This window comes from Polyodon spathula, chromosome 1 (assembly GCF_017654505.1).
Source record: "Polyodon spathula isolate WHYD16114869_AA chromosome 1, ASM1765450v1, whole genome shotgun sequence".
Taxonomy (NCBI): Eukaryota; Metazoa; Chordata; class Actinopteri; order Acipenseriformes; family Polyodontidae; genus Polyodon; species Polyodon spathula.
In genome coordinates, this window is record NC_054534.1 from 67,533,181 (window position 1) to 67,558,189 (window position 25,009).

Here is a 25,009-nt window from a genome sequence, read left to right on the forward strand (position 1 = left end):
TTAATATTGTACAGTATCAGCCTACACAACACTGCTCTGCCACTTTGGTTTTAACCCCCAATCTGAGTTGCTTTATGTTCACTGGGGACTTCAATTTGAACAACTCCACAAGGGTCCCACACAGCTGTCATATCACTTGATTTCAATGACTTCTTTATTTCCTATGACTCACTGTCCTTTTGCATGGGCTGGTCCTGAACTCAAGACTCATCAGTGAAATACCTGACAACTGATGCAGTAAACTGCAAAATGAAAACAAAGTGTGAGTGGAACGGGACTTTAACTCGGAAGTTGATAATCAATTCCATAGGCTTGTCAATCATAAGAACATGCTCCAATGCAAAATACCTTGGACAAATCTCTGAAATTACTGGGCAGTGTCAAATCCAGCTCTTCCGAATCATAGTTGGTGATAACCCAAGGGAACACGGGGTACTGATTCAAGTCGTTGAAAGTCCGTCCTAGCAACAAAAAACAAAAACAAAAAAAGACGAACAATGAAAAGAAAAGGTTGTAACATGTCAGCCAACTCAAACACAAGTTTGGCTCTAAACTTATGAATGTGCACATTATCCAATACCTTTAGGAATGACATTGTTAAAGTAACAGAAAACAATTGTGATGCTTTTTTCCCCACCAGCACAGACTTTATGAAGAAACATAAAATCGAAACTTCAAAAAGGCAAGTTTCCAAGGACTATGCAAGAAGTATAACAACAATGTCGGCTGCTCTGAAAGCAATCATTTTAAAAAATGTAAAGGACGTGTGACACTAATTGCATAGTTTCTGGTGGAAATATATTAAATGCATTTTTTTCTGGCTGTTCTCGAGCTGAAGTCACTCTTACCAGATATTGTATTGAGGAAGATGAGGTACTCAAAGTTTGAGATCTCTCTGCGTTGCCAGCGCTGGGTCATGTTAGAAGCTTTGTAGAGTTGTTTAGGGCTTGCCAAACTGATACGCCTAGAAAAATATCATCATTATAAATCTTAAAATGTCAGGTCTATATGTACACACACACACACACACACACACACACACACCCCCTAGACAACTGATTTTTTTTAGAACACCCCCATTTTTCCAGTTTTTATTGAAATTTAAGCAGTTCCAAGTCCAGTGAATAACCTGAAATGGTACAAAGGTAAGCGGTAAACTGCCAGAGGTTAAAAAAAAAAGTTTAGGTTACTAAAAACTGAAAAATAATGTACATTTCAGAGTTACACAAAAAGGCCTTTTTCAGGGAACAAGTAATGGGTTAACAACTTACAGCTGTTCTGCAGCAATGGAAATTAAGCCTTGAAAATTGACGCTAACAATTCCTACAGGTGTCCCAACTTTTGTTGATTACTTACAAACCCTCTGTCTGTATAAAAGCAGTGTTGGAACAGACTGTGTTACTACACCCTCTTAAGCATTATTTGGACAGTATTGTACCGCAGGAAGTAGCATATTCCTATCATAATGGCGAGAAAAAGGCAATTAACAAAGGAAGACAGACAGACCATTATAACCCTTAAAAGTGTAGGTCTTTCCTTTAAAGAAATTGCAAAGAAAGCCAAGGTGTCAGTGAGTACAGTTTCCTACACCATCAAAAGGCACTTGGAAACTGGAGGAAACTCTGACAGGAAGAGGTCTGGCAGACCCAAAGCCACAACAGAATCAGAAGACAAGTTTCTGAGAGTCAACAGCTTGCGTGATAGGCGGCTCACAGGACAACAGCTTCATGCACAGCTTAACACTGGTCGAAGTAAGCAAGTCTCAGTTTCAACTGTGAAGAGAAGACTTCGAGCTGCAGGTTTGACAGGTCAAGTGGCAGTAAGAAAGCCATTGCTAAGATGGCAAAATAAGAAAAAGAGGCTTGCCTGGGCCATGAAGCACCGCCAGTTGACTACTGAAGACTGGAAGAAGGTCTTATGGACCGATGAATCAAAATTTGAAATCTTCGGTTCATCACGCAGGGTTTTTGTACGCCGTCAAGTAGGCGAAAGGATGGTTCCTTGTGTGTGACACCAACTGTCAAACATGGAGGAGGAAGCGTGATGATCTGGGGCTCTTTTGCTGGATCCATAGTCGGCGACTTGCACAGAGTGAGTGGCACCCTGAACCAAAACGGCTACCACAGCATTTTGCAGCGCCATGCAATACCCTCTGGTATACGCCTAGTTGGTCAGGGGTTCATCCTACAGCAAGATAATGACCCAAAACATACCTCCAGGCTATGTCAGAACTACCTTAGAAGAAAAGAACAAGACGGTAGGCTTCAAATCATGGAATGGCCAGCACAGTCTCCAGACTTAAACCCCATCGAGCTGGTTTGGGATGAACTGGACAGAAGGGTGAAAGCAAAGCAACCTACAAGTGCAACACATTTGTGGGAACTTCTGCAACAGTGTTGGAAAGAACTTTCCAAACAATATTTGATTTCCATTGTAGAAAGAATGCCACGAGTGTGTTCAGCTGTTATATCTGCAAAAGGTGGCTACTTAGTCAAAAATTTAGATTAAATTTTGTTAAACAAAACGATTCCATGATTTCTTTTTTATCTCCAATTGTTTATTTGTTCTATGCTTTAATTTCAGAGTACATTGAGACATTAAACTGCGTAAATTTCAATAAAAACTGGAAAAATTGAGGTGTTCTAAAACTTTTCACCGGTAGTGAGTGTGTGTGTGTGTGTGTGTGTGTGTGTGTGTATATATATTATATATATATATATATATATATATATATATATATATATATATATATATATATACATACCTTCTAGATTTTTTTGGTTCTGTATCAATTATTATGGTGAAGTTTACAAGGAAACCAAAACCTCTGGTCCAATACATAAAACGTCAGTTGGTACACTAACTATTATCACCATTTCTTTTTAGTTTTCACCATTTACTTATTTGTTTTTGTGCAGGAAAAGACATAAAAACTGAACTAAATATAAAAGTAGCTAAACTTCTAAAACGGTGTGAACAGGGCATCTCTGTCTCACTGCACCATATGTAAACTCTAGCTCCAGGGGAATGATGTATGAAGGACCTAAAACAAATTACTGGCAATCCAATTAAAACAATAGCAAATTAAGGTATTAATCACTGTCAGTGTACAAGATTACAGTCATTAGAATCTTTCTGAAATTTTGATCATGCTCCTAACTCTTCCTGTTCAGTTTCATACCCTGTAATGGCATCTTAAAAATAGAAGAAAAAAAAAAAAAAAACTAATGAGGGAGAGAGAGCAACAAAAAAAATTGCTAACTGGCAACTGGAGATTGCCACACGCCACGGGCTTCATTCATGTTGCTCTGTGAAAAGCTCAGTTTCACAGCTGTACAAGTTCAGCAGGGGCAAGCCTGACACTACAGTGTTGTTTCACCCTCTGATTTATGGGCCTGACATTGAATGACTGAGGACAAAAATTATCCTGTGTTTATTTGAATACATATTATATTTTAACTGTAGCCCTTCCCCTGCAGCCTTAATAATTGGAGGACATTTGAGAAAACAGTATTACAACTTCACTTTACTTTGGGGGCTTTTATGAGGTGTTTTTGGGTTCTTGAGAATGCTTCAAGTATAGCTAAGATCATCATCAAGATTAGGAGCAACCTAGACCTGCTGGATAACACTTGATCTGGAAGACATTGTGGTGCAAGTGTCAATAAGATAACCTTCACGTTATTGTCATTAGTGGTGTAGAGACATTTGGACTTAAACTGGATTTCCCTTCAAGGCAAGCACTGAAATACACTCTAAAAACAAATTCACACTTAAAGGTGAAGGTAAAAGGTAGCATGTATCTTTCACGATTAAACTTTTATTTGAACTGCATGACAACAGTTTAAAGTTACCTTGCATATGTTGAATTTTAGTTATCAATAATGTCTGGTACTGCTGAAAACAAAGCCAGATTTCTGCAATATTTTATGTCTTATTATATTTTAGATTTTATCTGAAAGAAAGGCATGTTTACTGGCACATGATTTCCATGCTCCACTCTGCTTGGTGGACGAGGACTGCTAAAAGGAGTAAGTCTAACTGACCTAATCTCCATGCAACATTACAATTTAGGACCTTTTGTCCCATAGGTGAATGTGCAGAGCCTCCAAAGCCCTTACAGTTAGAGGCTGCAGATTATCTAAACTTAATTTCCCTAAACCACTGGACTGTGCTTCTGCCATAAGCTACTGGAAGAAAAAAAAAAAACTCTCAAATCACTTCAAGATTCAGAAAAGTGACAAATATCATCCCGGATGCTGATGCTCTTCATCCAGAGTTATCAGTTCCGAGGAAGGCTCCACGACTGATGTCAAAATTATCTGAGCGGAAATGTCCTCTTGTAGTGGTAGAGCAGTACTGACTTCTTCAGAGTTGCACATGGTAAATGCCTGGATAGGTCTGAACTGAAGTGAACTAGCCTTGTACAATATGCACCAATTTGCTTTCTAGTTTTGTATAGGTGAGTAACACTATCAGCATTTGTCCACCTGGGCTCTTGCAAGAAGCTAAGTAGATGAGCAGTGAGGTGAGTTAAAAGCATTTAATTTCTTCTTTAATTTTTTTTTTCCCCCCCAAAAGTTAATGCTTAAATACTATTTTCATATTATCGCTCATTAAAATGTTTCAAGGTAAATCTGTATGACCGGCAGAGAGGGTGAGAGGTGCGGAGCGAGCCAATTTTATATGGGAGTGGTGGGAGAGGAACAGGGTAGTTGCGTGCCTATTTTGTAGGGAGTGGGAGAGCGGAGCGGGAATCGCAAGCAGTGGAGCAGAATGGAAGAAAGAGCAGAGGATATTATGAGCGATGAGCGAAATTGTCACGCCCTGCTCTGCTCACATTCTCTGATGAGAATTCTATATGAATTTTATTTTTATTTTTTGGTAGTTTCTCCCAATTTGAAATGTCCAATTTTTATTTATTTATTTATTTATTTATTTTTTAGACTCAGCTCACTGCTACCACCCCTACGCTGACTCAGGATGTGCTATCAGCCAACTGCTTCTTTACACACTGCAGATTCACCACCCAACCATCCAGGGGCTACACCGTCGGAGGACATCGCAGCTCCCAGGCAGCTAACAGGCAAGCCCGCAGGCGCCCGGCCAGATTACAGGGGTCGCTGGTGCACGGTGAGCCAAGGGCACCCTTGCTGACCTATTTGAGCATCGCCTCCTGGGAACTCCCGTCCACGGTCGGCTGTGGAATAGCCCAGACTCGAACTGGCGACGTCCAGGCTACGGGACGCATCCTGCACTCACGCCGGTGCCTTAACTGGATGCGCCACTTGGGAGCCCCGAGAATATGTTTTTTCTTAAAGAGCTATCAGAGAGTGACTCTGTCTTGCATGCGGAGAAGCAGTCACTGAGCCCTGTCTCTCATTGGAGGTGGTCATAGCAGGCAGGTGGTGCTCAAGACTCAGTGGTGTTAATATAGGGAGTGCATTTAGTACAATTTCAGGCTATGTTACCTGGTCTGTGGTAAACCAAAATTCGTCCCAACTCCAACACGCGGTAGGCAGTGAACAACTTTCTTTATTGTAGCCTGGTCTGGAAAATTGAGCATGACAGCAGCTGCAGTGAAACAAACAATGACAAAAATGAGCGTGGAATACAACATAACTTGTTGCAGATTGTTCCTATATAGAGCAGATGCTGCTGTTTAAGACCTTTAGCCTCTAAATAAATCAAATCATTGTGTATGTTCTTTCAGTTCAAGCACAATCCAAATTAATACATTCAATTTAATAATCATCATGCTGCCAAGAGCTCATGAAAATGTGGCCATGTGGACATCATTGCATCCAATATATTTTTATGAAAACACTTTTTTTTTTTTTTTTTGGAATTAAAACATGTTGTTTAGCATATGTAAATGTTAATACAGACAAACTAGGCAACCACATTTTGAGACATACTAATAAGCTTATTAAAAAATAATAAATAATAATAATAATAAAAATGTCTTTTTTTTTTTTTTTTTTTTTTTTTTTTTTTTTTTAAACAACAAGGCCTAATTCAACCAAGTTTACGTCTCTGAGTATAGATCATTTAACTGTGTTTAGTGAAATAATCAAAGTTTAAAGAAAAACAAAAAGTACATACAATTTTTTTTATAATCAAAGCCAGGAGATCCTCCACCATTATGAGTTATGAAGTTAAGAATACAAGGACATGGCTTGAGCAAGTATCTACCTGGAAAACTGCTGGAACTGCAACGCTATTAAGGTAAACTAACAAAGAAAAAGCACCCACCAGGGATTTGAAGAGGTTTAAAATGGTAAATACAGTATATGGGAAATAAGAAATATTTTAAAGGTAAAAAAAAAATAAAAAAATCTATTGATTTTTGGTTTTTATTAGTTTTATACTTCTATTAGACATTCTAGCAAGCATTTACTTTTAAGAACAATTCTACAGTGTTCTGCAGTTGGTATTGATCTGCAATAAACCCAGGACTATCTGATTTTATTTAAGAATGTGGAAAGTCAATTACAACAAATCACTCACAGCATTTACAAATAGTGTTCATTATGTTTCTTGTAACACAGATGGTAATTTGTTAACAAACAAGAGGTATTTATAAATGCCTTTGGTCATCAAGTCACAAGCCACTTCAAGCTACTATCAAATAAAACAAATAATACTATTAAGGTACTATGCTATCAAGGGTTGCTCTTAAACCATAAAATGACTCGCAGAAGGAAATAGAAAAAAATGGTTTACTTTTCTATTTGATAGAAAAAGAAATTCTCTGCTACCTAATCTTTCAATTGACAGTGTTTTGTAGTGCGTTGACATAATATCTGAATATCCGAACATGACCTACACAGGATTTTCATGTTTGGATATTCGCTCAATTTAAATATTCGCTCAGATAGTCGTTTTTCAAAAAGTAATAAAAGCCATTATATTGCTCAGAATGCAGGCAGAGACAGCATAGCTGGGGGGGCAGGGGGGCGTGGCCCCTGTGTGTGTGCCTTTATCTTACAGCAAGACGTTACAATATGCAGCACGTTAAAATAGAAAAATGCCTGTGAATTAACTATAAAACAAAGGATGCCAAATAGCAGTTCAAGTTAAACGCTGTTTTGCTTATTCCCGAAATAATTAGTACATAAAGTTGACACCACGTTCCTTGCCATCTTCGCAGTAAACGGTGGCCATAGAAACATTTTCATAAAGTAAAAACATGAGGTTTACTTGTGCCTTTTTGTAGTTAAACAAGCAAACGAAAACTGAAATTTAACTTTAAATGCTTCAAATAAAACAAACTTTGAAATGGCGTTTTGGTTCTCGTTTTTGTTACATTCCACATAAAGCGGCAACAAAAAATATAATATATACAACCTATATAAAAATCACTACACAACATTTCCAGCAAGTTGGGCACTGTTTAAGTGAGGCATTTCAGAATAATGTGCTTGCCTTATTTCTGTCCCTTGAGATTCTGACTTGCTCTAAAGCAGCACAATGCTTTTTTGACCCAGATGGCTTTCCATAGAGATCACTACGTGTGTGCGTGCATAATATGGTTTGTTTACTTTTTGCTGTCTAAAACTTTTCAATAGAGGCTCGAGAGCTGCTCTGTTGATCCTGTGTTTTTATAGATATAAAATCTCACATATCACAGAGTTCTTTTTCATTTGCCATTTTTTAAACTGTCACACAATTTCTGCTGAGGCGGTAAATAAGTGAAGGTATTTTTTGTCATTTGTAGCAACATCTGAATTTTGTACCCGAACACACGTCAAAAGATATTTGGTTGAATATTCAGATATTTGTCCCAGCACTACATAAAATACAATTTGTTAGTTAGTTAGTTTGTTGTTCTGTATTTAATTTCACCTCAGTAGTTAATACTAATTTATAGTATACATTATGCTACAGTATAGTCTCTTTACCTGATGCAAAAGCTTAATTAATATAAATAGCAAGTTGTATTAGTTCAAACAATTTGTATTTCTTCTTGTGCGTAATTAAACTTGAAGAAAAGCTTACTTCTGTTTGCCATGAATATTTCCAGCGCAGTGTTCTGTAGCAAATAGCGCCTTGAGAAGACGGCCCGAATCTCTGTGAAGAGCCATTTTCCATGGAGTCCTTCAGTGTAGGCGAGAATCTAGAGGGCAAAAAGGCCATTTCAGTTCATTTAAGCACTATTGAACTATGGGTTTCAAAAGTAGGATTCATGAATATAACTGACCTACTAATTAAAAAATAAAAAAATAAAAAAATAATAAAAAAAATTATAATCAGATGACAAACCATGCGATTGATGATAACATCAAAATAGAAAAATAAGAAAATATTCATTTTTAAACAGGATAATGCACAAGATTTAATACCCCAAGAACATGCCACTTAAACTGACAAAAAATAGCCACATTGCCTTAGAAGAATAATGTGATATTATAAAGGAATCTATAAGGTGTTGATCATCAGAAAGACTTGCGGTAAATTGGTTTACATATTTTGAATGTACTCACTTTTTAGGCAAGTTATTTGTAGGTGTGCACTGAAGATGTATTAGCATTTCTTACTACATGCTTACAGCTGACACTAAAATATTTGAGACATTTCCACACATCTGGAGTACCACTCCATGTTTACCACTCCTCCCTTTACGTGTGGGAATGATAAATGCCAGTACGGTAAAGAGAAAACATATAGCAGACCAGCAGAAAAGTACAACAAATTGAAGGTGTTTCTTTCCCCCTTGTGCTAAAGCTTCCATTAATCTGATATTCAGTAATTCTGAAAGCAAAGGGCTGCCTATATAAGAGGTTAAGTATCATTTTGTCAGCTAAAGCTAAACAAAAACCTGCAGATGAACTCAGCCTAATCTCTCCATGGAGTAAGCGGTTGTCAGAGTAACTTGTTACAATGCCTGTCATCCCGCTTGACAGACACAGATGCTTAGTCTGCCTACACAATTCAAACTAATCCTATCTTTAGCCCTAACCCACTTTGTTTCATTGTTGCCTCAGTTTTTGCCTTTTCATTTCAAAGCTTAATTATGAAGGTGTTCAGGGACAACCAGAGAGGGCGACTTGCTCTGCCACTGTGCCGAATGCGGCATTAATCAAAAATATTTAAATAAGGAAAGTATGCCACAAGGGTTCATAATAACAGTTCTTTAAAGTACTCATTAAAAGAAGGTGACAGTAGTGGGGAAGCAGCTGTGGCCTAGCTGAGCACAGACCCTCATGTCTCCCTGGAATAGTATCTGCCTGCTCGGCAGCTTCACTTCAAAGTCTCTGGAGTTCAATTAAATCTAGATTAGGTGGAAGCTGCCCATCTATGGAACTTTGCAGGTCTCTGGCACTATACTCACTGACAGGACACAAGACAGAGGTATGGGCCTCCTAAGAGGAAGTTGCCATGGAAACCACATCACAAGCACAGTCTTGTCTACATGTTTTTTTAATAATTTTTATATATATATATATATATATATATATATCTATATATATATATATATATATATATATATATATATATATATATATATAAACTTGCTGTTGAAATAAGTGGAATAAGGAAAAAAACAAAATCGATGTGTTTAGGTTCCATTATTTTTTGTAATACAATTAATTCATTTTTATATTATTCCCTGTATGTTTTTCAGAACTACAATACTATGTATGTTAAAACCCAGCACTGGATATAATTCCTGTGTGAAGCGAAATCATGTGATTTCCTAATTCCATCTGATTTTTTTTTCCTTCTTACAATAGCAATGGATAGAGAGAATGCTCTGCATTGCACGTGTAAATTCTGGTAATGTACTTCCTCCCACAGCTGGGAACTGTTCAAAAAGTACCACTGTTCAACATTTCATTTTAAATCTCTAACTATGTATGAGGGTTGATTTAAAAACATGCACATTCATTGTTATAGTAAAGCAAAATTTAAGAGCCACAACTCACTTATTTGGGATTAAACACACAAATCCTACACAATGGCAAAAACAGCAAGCGATGGCTTAAACGGAAATAATTATTATCGAACTCTCTCTATGATTTCCATTACATGAGAGTAGGCGTGAAAACTTCATGCTGATATTGGATTCAGCTCTCCCCAAGATAAGCACCAGCTAAGACATAGCTTATTTTACTGTAAACTAATGTGATCCATCTGCATTTCCTTCCATCTGATGATGTTGATATCTTTCTGCCTGGTGTTGATGGCTGAAGTGTACTGCTGGCACCAGAGATCAGGCTATTCTGCCTCCCTGGCGCATTAGCACACACAATGGCTGCAATGCTCACTCCAGGGATCAAGCACTGTGCAGCCTCCCTAGAGCAACGCCATGACAACCGTCAGGACTGAGCTGAGTAGTACTTCTCTGGGGTCTTCAAGTGGGCACCTTCCATCCTTGGTGTTTTGTCGACTAGCCCACAACACCTTAACAGGACTCGACTAGCATCCCAGCATCACCCACTTCCGTCCCCCACTCAACTAAGCCTAGCTTACTTATCTTCCTATACACTGGCTTTGCTTTCTTTCTACAATGCTTGAGGTCCCCAACCAGAATCTTTTCGTCTCAACCAGAGCCAGCTGCTGCTCCTCTCTGCTATTTCAGATAAGTTCGAACCTTGGCGCACTTAAACTCCTCAGAGTTGAGACCGGCAGCTGCAATATCCCTTTTCCATACAGTCCCACTCTGCTGAGGCAATGTGGAACTCCTAACCATTTCCTGACGTATGAACGGATTACAGCTTCTTCTGCTGCTGTCAAGGAAAACTCATATACAGTGAGGGGCCACATAAGTCTTGGCAGAAGCCAAACTGAAATTAGTTTATGTTTGCCCGGTAAAGCGCTGCTGTCTATGCTTTTCGACCCTTGCACTGCTTGCTGTCTCACTTCTCCCACAAGAACTTTGTCCTTTAGGTCCCCATCATACCATCTCCCAAGACTTTTCACAGGCTTCTCAGACACTGTTAGTACTGCCTTACCATTAATGTAGAACCTGTTATCCACTACTCTACAGTACTTTAATTATAGAGATGGTCTTTGATTTAGTGGGCTTGAATTGCATTCATGCCCATTCAATGTTATTGATTAGTTTGCCCAATAACCAATTAGTGCAGGCTATTGTTGTAGTCATGATTGTCATGTCTTCCATGTGTGCTCTAATTGGTAGCAGTTGCATTCCAGAAGCCAAGAGTTCTCCTCCCATTTTCACGCCCTAATAATTATTTCCATTGCCATGGTAAAAGCCAGTGGAGAAATGGTGCCAGGTAGTGGTTAACTCTGAAGTTGAAAAACAAAATTGCAAATCTCTGAAGTAGGCTTTCACTAAGTTTGTTATTGTGCTTGGTACACTGAAAAAATCAAATGCTCCCCAAAGAAGCTTATGTGGTACTGAACTATATGCATTAGCTAAATCTAGGCATGTCACATGGAGCTGTTTGAATTTGCTGCCAGATCGCACTGATGTGCTCCAAACATCCAGGGAAACCTGAAATACCAGCTTTCTGTACTGAAACTAAAAGTACTGTACTAAAAATATACCATGTTTTACTAAACATCTTAATTAATAAAATAAACAATTACCATAATGAACATTATTGTAATATGTTGCTTGAAACATAACACAATATATTCATAATAAAGCTGAGTTCTTACCTATAAACAAAGGTAACACCTTTAAAGTTTGGGACTCACTGTCTGTAGCTTGGGGTTGTTTACATTATCATCAGCGTATTTTAAGTGACTGGAAGCTGAAATAACTTTTTTTTTTTAAAACATATTTTTCTTATACCAATACGGTACTTAAGAACATAAGAAAGTTTACAAACGAGAGGAGGCCATTCGGCCCATCTTGCTTGTTTGGTTGTTAGTAGCTTATTGATCCCAGAATCTCATCAAGCAGCTTCTTGAAGGATCCCAGGGTGTCAGCTTCAACAACATTACTGGGAAGTTGATTCCAGACCCTCACAATTCTCTGTGTAAAAAAGTGTCTCCTATTTTCTGTTCTGAATGCCCCTTTGTCTAATCTCCATTTGTGACCCCTGGTCCTTGTTTCTTTTTTCAGGCTGAAACAGTCCCTTGGGTCGACACTGTCAACACCTTTTAGAATTTTGAATGCTTGAATTAGGTCGCCACGTAGTCTTCTTTGTTCAAGACTGAACAAATTCAATTCTTTTAGCCTGTCTGCATATGACATGCCTTTTAAGCCCAGAATAATTCTGGTCACTCTTGTGAGTGATAATTAGTTCGTTTGAAAACCAGGATTTAAAATCATTGATAATAGGTGCATAGGCTGCGATTCCGTGAGTGCTCCGAGGCTCAAGCAAAAATAAGGTCCCGCATAGTTCTGTTCTGCCAAATTATAGTGTGGATGCTTCACAATCAGAACTGTTATTGCAGCGTTTAAAAAGTAAAACATTCACTGGCGGCTTTGACAAATCAGTAGGCGAGCCTTCACATATACAAATCCACTGATACAAATTCTCCCAGCTTTCTTGAAAAGTTCTCTGTTTCCCTCTGAGTACATTAATTACTGTAGGTAGTAATTCATAGTTAATGAATCACTTATAGGCTGTAACCGACACAAACCACCCAGCAGTTCTGTAAACAACAACACATGTAAGTAACAATAAAATAAACATTTTATTTGTGTCCTCTGTGTCAATTTCAGACGGAGCTTCATGGTCGTCAAGGTGACACTGCCGAGATAATTTTTTTCCTTTGTCATCCCGTCTGGTGTGTCAGTTTCTCAGCACACAGTACAGCTCATTATAAACCTGCTTAGAAAAATCCTGCTTCCTGATTGGTTAGCTGTGGTCTATCAGCTATACATTAATCCCACACAACCTTTCAACGCAAACGCATCACCAAAAGCTTGGAATTTAAATTCATACGCCATTATTCTACAACATTTAATATCTTTAAATTATTATTAAACATAACAGGACGACTCAGAATCAAAATTTGATCTTTTTAGTGGAACAAAATTTGATGAATACTATGAAGATCAATTTCCTGAATCTGACAAAGTACCGGTACCAATAATTAACTTTACTTGAAAAGAAAAACGGCAACAGAAACAGAACTGAATCAACCCATAAATATGTGGTTCTCATGTTAACCCACTCCCCTGTCGTACCTTAATGCTTTAGTAGAGTTGCAAACAGGTGATTGATCGATCTGTACTAAGGTGCCTTTGTTCATTTAAAAAAAAAAAAAAAAAAAAAAGGCAAAATTTATAAAACGGTGTTAGATTTTTTGGGAAATGTAAGCCTCTTTTTTAGGGACCCCAACTGTTGTTGTTGATTCCAGCGTAGGCATTTCACATCAGGGCTAGTAAGTTTACATCAGGACTAGCACCACAGTATTGTTAGTTTTTAACCCTGTAGAATGTAGCTGTGTACCTAATATTAAGATAATCAAGCTTAACGTTAGGGTTACCCTAAGCCTAACTAAGCCTAAGTATGAGGCTTTGGCAGTGGGCAGAGGGAGCTTTGTAAAATCCAATGCTATAGAAGAGTTCATTTTTTCACATTACCAAACTTGGCCTAGAATCATAGAATATACCTGAATGAGGCAAATACAGTATCTGAAAGTGTAGCTATTTATCAAATGGAAATCAAAAAGACACTCAATATGGCAACCATCTTATGTTACATATCACAGTGAAGTGTACGATTAAATTTAGCCCAAGATGTTTTCATAAGACCGAACATATGAGGTTGGTATCACAAATGGTTTAGGCGATTCTAACAGTTGAAATAGCTGTGTCGGCAGTGGATAGACAAGCAAATAAGCTCCCTCACAGGGATACTTAACATAACACATGTATTTGCTAACCACAGACGCAAATTTTCTTAGATAATAATGCAGAATTAACAAAAAAGTCCATAAAAACAAACCCTTTCAACATTTCTGTCAAGCCACTATGCATTAATTGCATGAAAAAACAAAAACAAAACCTCAACCTCTTCTGCTTTTCCCTTGCAATCACTGATGGGGATAATAAACTCCAAGCAAATGATATATCAACTCATTTTACCTTATCGCTTTAAGCCCGGCTGACAATGAAGTTCATATTTCACTGCTTCCATTGAAGATTGTGAAAATGACTTGGCCTCTTGACTTGAAATTTCACTAGAAGACAGAGATTTCTATTCTGCAAAGTAATGCAATTTTTCAGGTGTCAACCTTTAGCCCAGCTTTAAAAATTAATTTAATTTATATTAACCAACGATATTGATATTTTCAGAGGCTCCCATAAGAACACTCTTTGATACATGCACCGACTGGCAAATTGATGTCACTCTTGACGGGTAGATCTATTTTATTTGGCACTGCTCAGCACAGACAGATTTATGACAGTCTGAAATTCTTATTTTGTATATAATATTTGTACTGGACTGATGCACCTCAGTGATCCTGAAGTGTAAAGAATTCACAATAGGGAAAAACCTATACTAGTGTCTGACACTTAAGCAATATTTAGTAGCCCCATAGTTATTTGTAAAATAAATCATTATGGTCGATATCCTTTTTGTGGTTTGTTTTACTGTAATATATGGCCATTGTACATTTGACTACATCACAAAGACACAAAACAATTTGGCACCATTGTCAATCCCAGGACTAACAGCTAACAGGTTGCTGGTGTTCAGGTCAGGATTGAGGTGCGGTCACAGGGCTATGAGTGAAAGCTAATGCAAATGTAGACTTTTTTAGGATTTGGTACTACACAGAGCAGCGGATCAATGCTTTAACTGGATTTCAATCTGGCTCAAGGGTCACAAATGAATGAGTTTGGTGGTCTTCGTGGGCAGCAGTCCACATTATAAACTAAGCACACCACACAATATACAATGCCAAAGACTGGGTTGGCATGGAGACTGAACCGTTCGCCCAAAGAGCAAAGTACCCCAGTAATGACAATCCAACACTTTATCAGCACCAGTGTGTCCATCCGACACACAACCACCCTAACCATTTATCTGTCACCCAAGTGTTTTTTTTTTTCATAAACCTATCCACTTTACTACCGTGTAGAATATCCAACACTAAATTATACAGTAGGACAGGAGCCAGAAATAGTAGAGATGGAGAGAGAGAGAGAGAGAAGGAGAGAGAGAGAACCAGAGCTGGGCACCGAGTTGGATAAACTGCTGAAAGCAGGAGCTTGTTTATTATTGAACAGAGAAGATTAGTCGAGATTGTAGAACCCAACAAAGTTTTCGCACACTGTGTTGTATGTACTCCATGTACAACCATTGCTGGTAGTGTCATGTGAGCTGTTCAGTGTGTTGATATATAAATAAAATCTGTTCGCCTGCGGGGCGTATTGACTTCAACCTCTGTCTCGATCTCGTGCCTATAATTCAGCAGCGAATGCACACACCCACATGGCAGATGGCTACCCTGTCACAAGCATTAATACCCTGTATCTTTCTAAACAATGGATTTAGGGTATCTTCCTAATGAAAGCTGAATCTCAAAATAATAATTGTGTGAATATAGTAATTGTTACATACTGTGTATAACGGTATTTCAAATCTGATTCATTTATCCAACCTTACTCTGGTCCCACCACAGTCGGATACGTGACGGACTCTTGTATGTATGTGGTTTTTTCATTGTTTTTCATTTGGTGCTTTCGGAAGTCCAGACATAGAATGCCTAGCGTGCGGAATTAAACATATACTGTTACCGATGCAAGTGGACTAAATGGTACAAGTAGTATGTTTTAATCAATCCCCAATCTTACAACCACCATCAGACACGAACATTTTACTTCACTTCCCTGGCTCCAAGGTGATCAACACTGTTGCTTTTTAGATCGAGACCAGATACTTAGTAAATTGATGCCACCTTCAATTATACTGGGATTTGAACTCACAGGCCTTGGATGATAGTGGGTTAATGAATGAATGCACCAGATTTGCAGAAAAGGGAACAAGGCAGCATGCATGCAGATGCTAAGCTGCCATACAGGCACTGCTTGATGCAGAATATCAACCTTTATGGAGGATGTTCTTTGTTATTCATAGGCAAATCAATACTAAAGTAACGTTTTTAAAATAACCCCTAAATAATAAGAATAAAAATATCAGCATCACAATTTTTTAGGAATAAAACAGTACTGGGCATGTTACATTATAGGAACACTGGTTTCTATTATCACTCATTCATATAGTGAATAACATGCCTTCTTTTTAAAATATTTTTTTAATTAAATCGTGCAACAGATAACAGCAGCAATATGTGTCTAACCTAGGTATACACCAACACTTACACATACGCATACAGACAGAGAAACGTTAAGGGGGGGAGGGAGAGGGATTTTGTTGTCTCTGGCCCTTCACCAAAGCAGAATGTCTGCACTGATAAGTCTATAGGTTTTTACTTTGAAATCTATTAAGTTTAGAGTATTGTCATCTCGTCTCCTGTTTGATTGATTACCCCTTTCCCTTATGCTCATTAATCTATTCACCTTATCTTTTATAACACTTCATTTCAGCAGAAAGGTAATAATAAAACCCTCATCCATTATCCTTTTACTCATCTAGTCATGCGGAAATGGTAAATAACAGGATACAAATTGAACTTCAATCACCTAATTTTCCTCCAAAGGCAAAAGCATATTAAACCAAACTCAAAATGAGCATCTTTATAGGGGGCAAAAAGCAGGCGACGTAAACGGTGACATTTAAAATTAAGCATTCTAATGTTTGCTTATTATGTACATTTATGTAAGAGCTGTTCAATCTGTTAAGCAAAAACACTGGTTTGTTTTTATTAGAGAGCAATAACATAAGAGTCTTATCATCCTAAACCCACAGACAGCTCGTCTGCCCAACAGTAAATCCTGTACAATACGGCATTTATCTTTTTACATTTATGGCACTGACTAGTTTGTTTTAGTCAGTTGGGTATTCTTCAATTACATTTCACAATGCCTTCATCTGTTTATTTATTTATTAAAAAAAAAAAAAAAAAAAAAAAAAAAAAAAAAACAGAAATTTGAAAAAAGTACTTAAGACCTTGCCTATAATAATCGGATATATATCTATATCTATATATATATATATATATATATAAACACTGATTCTTTAAATCACAGTGGAAATTACTGAGAATATTGACAATAAAGGAATGAATAAATACAAAAAGGCCTAAATGTCACAATACAAACAAGGCCAGGAGTTAAAAATACGCAGTAATCCATACAAATCTACATGAGTGTAGCGGAGTTCAATTAAATTTAAATGGGCATTCACCAGCTGACCTTTATTTTTGGGCGATTAGTATTAGTTTCTTTTAAATCTAATTTTCAGTAGTGGTGAAGAGCAATGTATGGGATATATTGGCAGTGCATCAACAGATTTTCTGAAGCACTTCAGATGGGAAGCTTGCAGAGATGAGCCACACCAGTAGCTTAACTAAATATACTGGCATTGTCTTAAGTAGAAATTATCTTAAAGCGAATAAATAATTTTCATTTAATATTTTGATCACAAAAATCTGGGGCAACTTTAATGTTACAGAAAGGGATAAGCTACCACCACCTCACAACTTTGCAGGTAATTTGTGGATCCACTACAGCATGGATATACATCCAAGTATCCATACTGTGACAGTGCACCATATTGTTATATTGTCCTGTACATACACTGCCTGCCAAACACAGGATGTCCTACAGCAGTAGCACTATCATGTGCAGCCCTGGCCAGCAATTTCACCTGCTATAAAAGAAACAGACACCTTCAAAATGCCAACCCCAAAAGAAAACACACCAAAAAAACAAGCACAACATTACACCAATGTGTATCCAAGACGTACTGATTTAGTGCACCATGTCTGTGCTGTAGTAAGTAAGGTGCAAAGAGACACTTGGCTATTGTGTGGAATTTAACTGGGGAGGATGTATATTTTACTATAAGTTATTCAAGGTAGGGTCAGAAGTAGAAAAGGCAGCGGAACACCACAGGATCTTAGATTCACAAATTGCTAATAAATATGAAGGCTGTGCCACATAGAGCGTTTTCCTTTGTGAATGAAATGCTCCTTAAAAACTACACGTTGCTTTGCATCCCTTTTCTGCTCTTGCACTCAGATGTCAACCCCCATCAGTAAATGAGTTCATCAAATTAATGAGGATTCAGATAAAGCTGCTGCCTAATGAGCACTAGCACCAGTGTGGCCTAGGTCTGCTCCAGTGTTGCCAAAATCAGCTTGTAGAAACAGTGACATAAGCACCAGAGCAGAGCTCCTCTTGTGCACATTCTGTAGCCAATTAACACGGATTTGTTGTTGGTTTAAATCAGTGGTACTCAACACTGGCCATCGAGATCCATTCCAGTCCTGGTCTCTATAGCAAACAAGGTCCTATATTAGTTAACTGTCTCTTAGCCACTTCAATGAACTACATCAGAACCTGCTTGGAGTAAAAACCTGTACTTGATTGGATCTCGAGGGGAAGAGTTGAGTGGTTTAAATGACACATGAGAATAGCACTGTTTCCCCCTCCAAGAAGATTTGTGGAAAAAAAAAATAGGTTGTGTTTTCCAAGGTACAAAGAATGGCACTTGTATTCAAAATACAAAATCTCAACATATATCATTTTAATTAAATATTTTTAAGACTTCATGAAAGACCTGGTTTCTCAGATTTAATAAAGGAATCTTGACAACTACTGTTACGAAACATTATGACAGTTGCCTACGTCAAACTGGCACTAAATCAAAAGACGTGAAATAAAGCTTTGACATTACAGAAAAAATGTTATATGTATGCAATGTTTCTCATAAAATGAAAGGATAATCATAACTAATGCATAAATAAAGTTTAAAAAGATGGACTTTATATCAAATGTTTTTTTTTTCATTCATTAAAAAAAATGTAAATGAAAGTTTAACTAAAACAGGGATCTAAAAGAAGAAAATCTTTCATTCGCAGTTGTCCTGTTCAAAAAATCTTTTGGGACATTTAGTCTGAATTTACCCTAATAAGGATTAAATCCTTTTTTGTTTTGTTCCCCTGCAGCTTGCTTGCAGCTTAGCCTTTAAAGTCCTAACAAAAGTCTTTTGCGGATTTACAAAAATGCTAGAGTGGTCTTGGGGTTAATTGGAAGAGAAGCGAAGCATTTAATGCATTGACTTATTAAACATTTAGCCCACCAGAACCCATTGCGTTATGGAAAGAAGAAAAGGCTCTGGAGAGACCTCACTAATAATAAGGTAACAAACTAGGGCTCCTTTTATTTGTTTTGCGCAATAAATAATTTTTAAAAAAAGTGAGCCACAAAGTTGTTAGAAAGAGCTCCTGAATAGGATGAAATTGGATTTTAACTTATTACCCACATATAGGGACACAGCAGCCACCGGCTCCCTCCCCCCCAAAATGTGAATGCAAGCATTCTTTCTCCCTAAAGTTTAGACTCAAGGCGTTTTAACCTTTGGGTCTATAAGGGCAATGCTAGCTACTTTTGGATAAATCAGAATAAAAGCAGGATAAAGGTGACATAAGTGAGGAGAAGATGACCGTGAAATTTGTCAGACATATGCAAATTGGGTAGACTCAATCTGCCCTTATACTTGTGATCTGAACAGTGTGCAACACTTTAAAACTGGCAATTTACTAATACAGAGGAACACACATTATTAAAATAAAGTGGGAACTTGGGTACATGTGAAACGCAACGATTAAATTGTAAAATCTTAGGAAGAATTACTGGAGGCAGAGTTTAGCGTTAAATAAATAAATCATTATAGCACAATAAAAAATAGATAAATTAACAGAGAAAGACAAAGTGAACTGTTTTAGTACTTTTTTGTACACAGGTTACATCAGTACACAATTTAGTCAACTGAACTCAGTTGGATTTGAAGTGAAAGACTGAGCTACATTTATGTAAAACACAAACAATGAGGACCACAGACAAAATTGAAGAGACAGCTGAAGTTTTGCTGCAAAGTGGTTAAAGACTCTGAAGTATTGTTCCCCCTTTTTTGTTAACCTCCGCTGCATTGTGAGCATCGCAAACATCAGACAAGTTAAGATTACTGACCATTATCTCCTTAATTTTCTCTGTTTTCCCTTGCTCCCTTTTGCAATCGAAGTTGGGGGAGTTGCAGGAGTGCCAAGACGTAAACTTTCCCTAATCCGCCTATTATTGGAGCCTTAATTGGATTGGATTGGGGTGGGGTAAAAAAAACATATATAAAATAGACCCCATTCACTCAATATGGCTGCAGTGTTGAAGACTAAGAGCAGAAAGGTGTTCCTGAAAGAAAATCCACAGGGATTCAGGGCTTGAAAGGTGAAATAACTGAACCCATCAGATCCCAGACATGTAATGAATTGTTTCCTTAAACAGGAAACTTTCTTACATATACTCTGCAGATCAGACTTCAACACTTCAGCAGTAAAATACAAAGTAATTCAAATAAAATTGTACCACATAAGTAACTACATTTATTTTTTCGCACCAAGAAAGCTATCCACTAGGAGATGCCAAATATTTGTGAAAACATGTGGGATTAAGGCAGCCTTTTTTTTCAGCTGGATCACTTGCTTATTAGCATTTTTACTGAGAATGCCCTAATCTGTGCTAAAAGGGAAAGGGATAAGCTTGACCATTAAACTTGGTAGTAAAATCACAAGACACATGCTGAATCTATCAGCTGTAAAACCTTAAAAACATCCTAAATGCTTTTTTTCTTCTTATCAACAACAAATGTGCTGCCTAACCAATTCTCCGTACTTCTATTAAACACCTAATGGACTGTTTTAAATTAACAACAACTAACTTTTTTTTTTTCTGCCGTTGCCCTGTGTAATGAGAAGTTACTCAATAATGTTACTTAAACTACTATTAGATATAGCAGGCCATTCAAATTTCAATTGGAAAACAGAGGAAACAGTTTGAAGACAAGGGATGATATTGTTATAGTTGTAAATGGTCCTAGTGAATGTTTGCGTTTCTATATATTTACAAAATGACAGGATATATTTAAGAATACATTTCACAGATACCAGCAGCTTCAATTACAGCTTCAAAAAAATATATATATAGATAGATTTTTTTAAATGACAGAATTAAATAATACACAGTGATTTATTTGAATACATATTTTCACTCGTTATTTTAGTTTTTTTCAAGTGTCTGTCTGTATTACAATTTTCAACCGTCAACTTTCAAAACATGCTGTTTACATTTTGTCATTAGCATAATTAATCTGAGCATAGGCCAGAAAAAAAGTGGCACATTTAAAGTGAACCAAACAAATCTCTTATTTCAAAAACCTGACAGCCATTTTGTAGCATGTAAATTTGTAATGATTACCAGGCAAAGCTTTGAATACCCACAGTGTTCAAATAGTTTTAAAAAATGTTAAATGTTAGTATGCTAGTAATATACACCTACTTCATGGCGATACATACAAAATTAGAGCTACCAATATCATATGTACATGAAATAATGTAAGTGCAACATATGGATAGGCTGACAGGACTTACTCCTTATACTCCAGACTCAAGGTTTAAAAGATTCATACATTAATATGCGGTTCTCCAGATACATGTACATATAGCCTGTCTCCACTGTATCCCTTTCATCAGAGATATACATTCCAAGCAGTAGGTAATACGCTTCGTCACACTTCTTCAACCTCTAATTCAGATTTTGTGATTATCGTAACGTAGTTATACATTTTCACTATTATCAACACCCTATTCACACCATCCAAGTAATGCGCAATGAGCATATAGTCGAATACTCTTGATTACCATTCCCAAAACATCATGATTGGGCGGTGTGAACAGGGTATAAGAGATAAGAAACAAGACTGGTTGGTATTTGAGAAACAATAATTCATTAACCGATGAAAAGAAAGCGCAAGCAAATTCCTGCTGCCTGCAATACAGGAAAGTGTTGAAAAAAAAAAAAAAAATTATATATATATATATATATATATATATATATATATATATATATATATATATATATATATATATATATATATATATTATATACACACACACACACACACACACTTGTAGTTAAAAGTTTACATACCACAATGGAAATGTATAATTTCTACACATTTAATGAAAACAAAAATTATATGAAAAATCTTTTGTAGCAAAAGTTTTGCTCTTGTGGATAAGGAAAACAAGTTACAAGAAATAGTCTACAATTATTTATTTAAGCATATTTTTTTGCAAAACTCCAAAAATGCTAATTAAAAGGCATTCATACCCCTTGAGATACTGTCTACAAGGTGCTAGAAATGTCAATTTGCTAATGCAGAACCTCATTCTAGAAAAGACTAGAAAATGCTGGATTGTAGGTGAACATTCTTAAGAGTATAAAAGGGTTAGGCATAGAATGATTGCTGTCATTACCAATAAGTCAATATGGGAAAAACGTAAAGACCTATCTGAAGACCTTAGGCAGAAAATGATTTATTGTCATAAAACTGGAGAAGGATACAAGAAGATTTCCAAGCATTTGAGTGTCCCAATTTCAATTACTGTTTCGATTATCAAGTAGTACAAGACTCATGGTACTGTCACAAAGCTCCCTCGGTCACGAAGAAAGAAGGTTCTTTCACCAAGAACAAGTAGAAGAATTGAGACAGGTTAATAACAATTCAAGATGGACTGCCAAAGATATTCAAAGTGAACTGGCTGCAAGTGGGACTGGGGTTTCCATTTCAACCATAGGTTAAGTATTGCATGGTGAAGGTCTCAATGGTCGCATGCCAAGGAAAAAGCCACTCTAAGGAAAACGTCACAAAGACAACCGCTTAAAGTTTGCAAAACAGCAGTTGAATGATGGATACGAGTTCTGGTCAAAGGTTTTGTGGAGTGATGAAACAAAAATCAAGCTATTTGGTCACGCTCAGTGATGACGCATAGGGGGGCACGCCTGGTCACGTCCCACCCCTAGTAGTTCAGAATGTTATTAACAGCATGAGAGTGTGACGATACTTCCATTTCAAACGCTCAGGTTAGTGCAGGTGCAGCTGTCGATAAGAGACCCTTGCCTGTAAACTGTTGTTTGCCGCTCTCTTGATTGTGACAATCTGGCGTAGAACTGTTTGTGATGAAATATCTGGTAATGTCAGAAAGCTAGCTTAATGTTTACATAAAAATGGTTAAAATCGAGCACAGAGTTTTGAGGAACAAATCACTGAGGATTAGGACTAGATGATAAATTGGTTAAAAAACAAACAAAAAAACAACACAATTAACAACACTAAAAAAACACTTAAAAAGAGAAAGAAAATCAAACTGCTACAACACTGATTTGTTTTTACTGCATTTAAAATGCATTTAAGTTAAAACTTAGACATGCAAAACTCCTTTCGCTGTAGCCTACTTTTTTTTTCCCCTGAAACGTGAAAAATGTCAGTTAATGTTACAAAACAAGTATGTAACAATACAATTGGTTTTTTTGTTATTTTATTTCTTTTTTTTTTACAGAAAATAGACAATTTAAATAAAAGAGTGGTGTAAACTTTAAATTGGTGGAATAGCAGTACACACTTTGGCTTGTGACTAATATATTATATATATATATATAGACGAAAAAGACGAAACAAATTTGCCATTTACAGCCAATGTAGCAAGTTATAAGAGGTTTCCTTAGTTTTTTTTACCAAAGCATTACAGACCATAGTCGGTGATGTATTTCTGTTTCTGATTTGCTTAGAAGTAGGTTTCACAGACATAAGGATGGTTGTTGGTGTTGAGAAAACGTCTGGACTGAAAACAGGCCAATCAGAAGCACTTCCATCTCAAGCTGCTTGGACAAACTTAAATTGGTTTCCAAGAGGAGTTGTTACTGACTTATTGGGCAAATGTTCATTTTTTGATTGTGTAGATTTTTTTAAATAATTTATTTAGTTATTTAAAAAATATCTCAATTATAAAAAGTACAGTAATCTGTCATGTATCCGCCATGATCAATATCTTCATCTATGTTCGTTTATTATTGAACATAGAAGATCAGTTAAGAGCTTGTAGACACCAAAGTGTGTGTAATCTGTGTTGTATGTACCATGTGCGCTGCCATTGCTGATAGTGTCATGTGAGTTCAGCGTGTTGATATGTAAATAAATCCTGTTCATCTGTGGGGTGTATCAATTCAGCAGCGAATGCACGCACCCACATGGCTACTCTATCACAAGCATTAATACCCTGTATCTTTCTAAACAAGGGATTTAGGGGAGCTCCCTAATAAAAGCTAAACCTCAAAACAATAACTGTGAATACAGTAATAGTTATAGCGGTGTATAATGGTACTTAAAACAGGATTCATTTATCCGCCTTTTTACATAGTCGCCCTTACTCTGGTCCCACTACTGTATACACCCTTTCTAAAATTTTACCCCCCTCAAGCAAAATTTCACAACAGCAGAACATTTCAGTAAACAGCAACTCTTTTCTACCCAACATTAATAAGGTATTTGTTGGTACCACAATGTCACTTTACTTAAAAACCAGGATTCTGAAACCCTTTAATCCCTGTGAACCATAAGAAAGTCACAACTGAGTGGCCTCTGTCTTTATGGATGTGCTATTTCTTCCAGACTGGACAGTTCATTGGTCATAATTACTATAAGAACACAGAAGAGAATGCATTCGCTGTGAATGCACTACTGGAAACAACCGTTTCATTTTTCAGCTTCCACACATCTAGAGGTTTTAGAATATTCACACATTGCTTAATGTTCATTTAAGTTACTTAGGATTTACCTGTTTACTCATCCAAGAACTAATGTAGCTAAGATTATAAACATTGTAGTATTCTTATTGCTATTATTAACTCTGATGATACGCTTCATAGTATATATGTAACAGGTATTTGAAGAATTTCTGTTACAATTCATTTATATTAAAAAGGTAAATAAGACTACCTGAACACCAAAGTATTCTCCGTAAGTGATACACGAGGCAACCATGCGAGCCATAAAAATTGTATATGATTTACTATAGCACACTATCAAGTGTTAATTCTGTAATGCACTGGCTG

At 36.9% G+C, this 25,009-nt stretch overlaps 1 protein-coding gene across 4 annotated transcripts in view; it reads right to left on the reverse strand.

Annotated features, from left to right (window-relative positions):
• The window catches only part of lrba (LPS responsive beige-like anchor protein), a 283,887-nt gene that overhangs the window by 65,879 nt on the left and 192,999 nt on the right, over positions 1-25,009 (reverse strand). For all 4 annotated transcript variants that reach the window (XM_041260260.1, XM_041260269.1, XM_041260252.1 and 1 more), the window contains 4 exons: positions 8,002-8,119; positions 5,472-5,574; positions 849-964; positions 349-461 (listed from right to left, as the gene is read on the reverse strand). In XM_041260260.1, the coding sequence (XP_041116194.1) occupies positions 349-461; positions 849-964; positions 5,472-5,574; positions 8,002-8,119 (450 nt within the window). The remainder of the gene's footprint in view (positions 1-348; positions 462-848; positions 965-5,471; positions 5,575-8,001; positions 8,120-25,009) is intronic.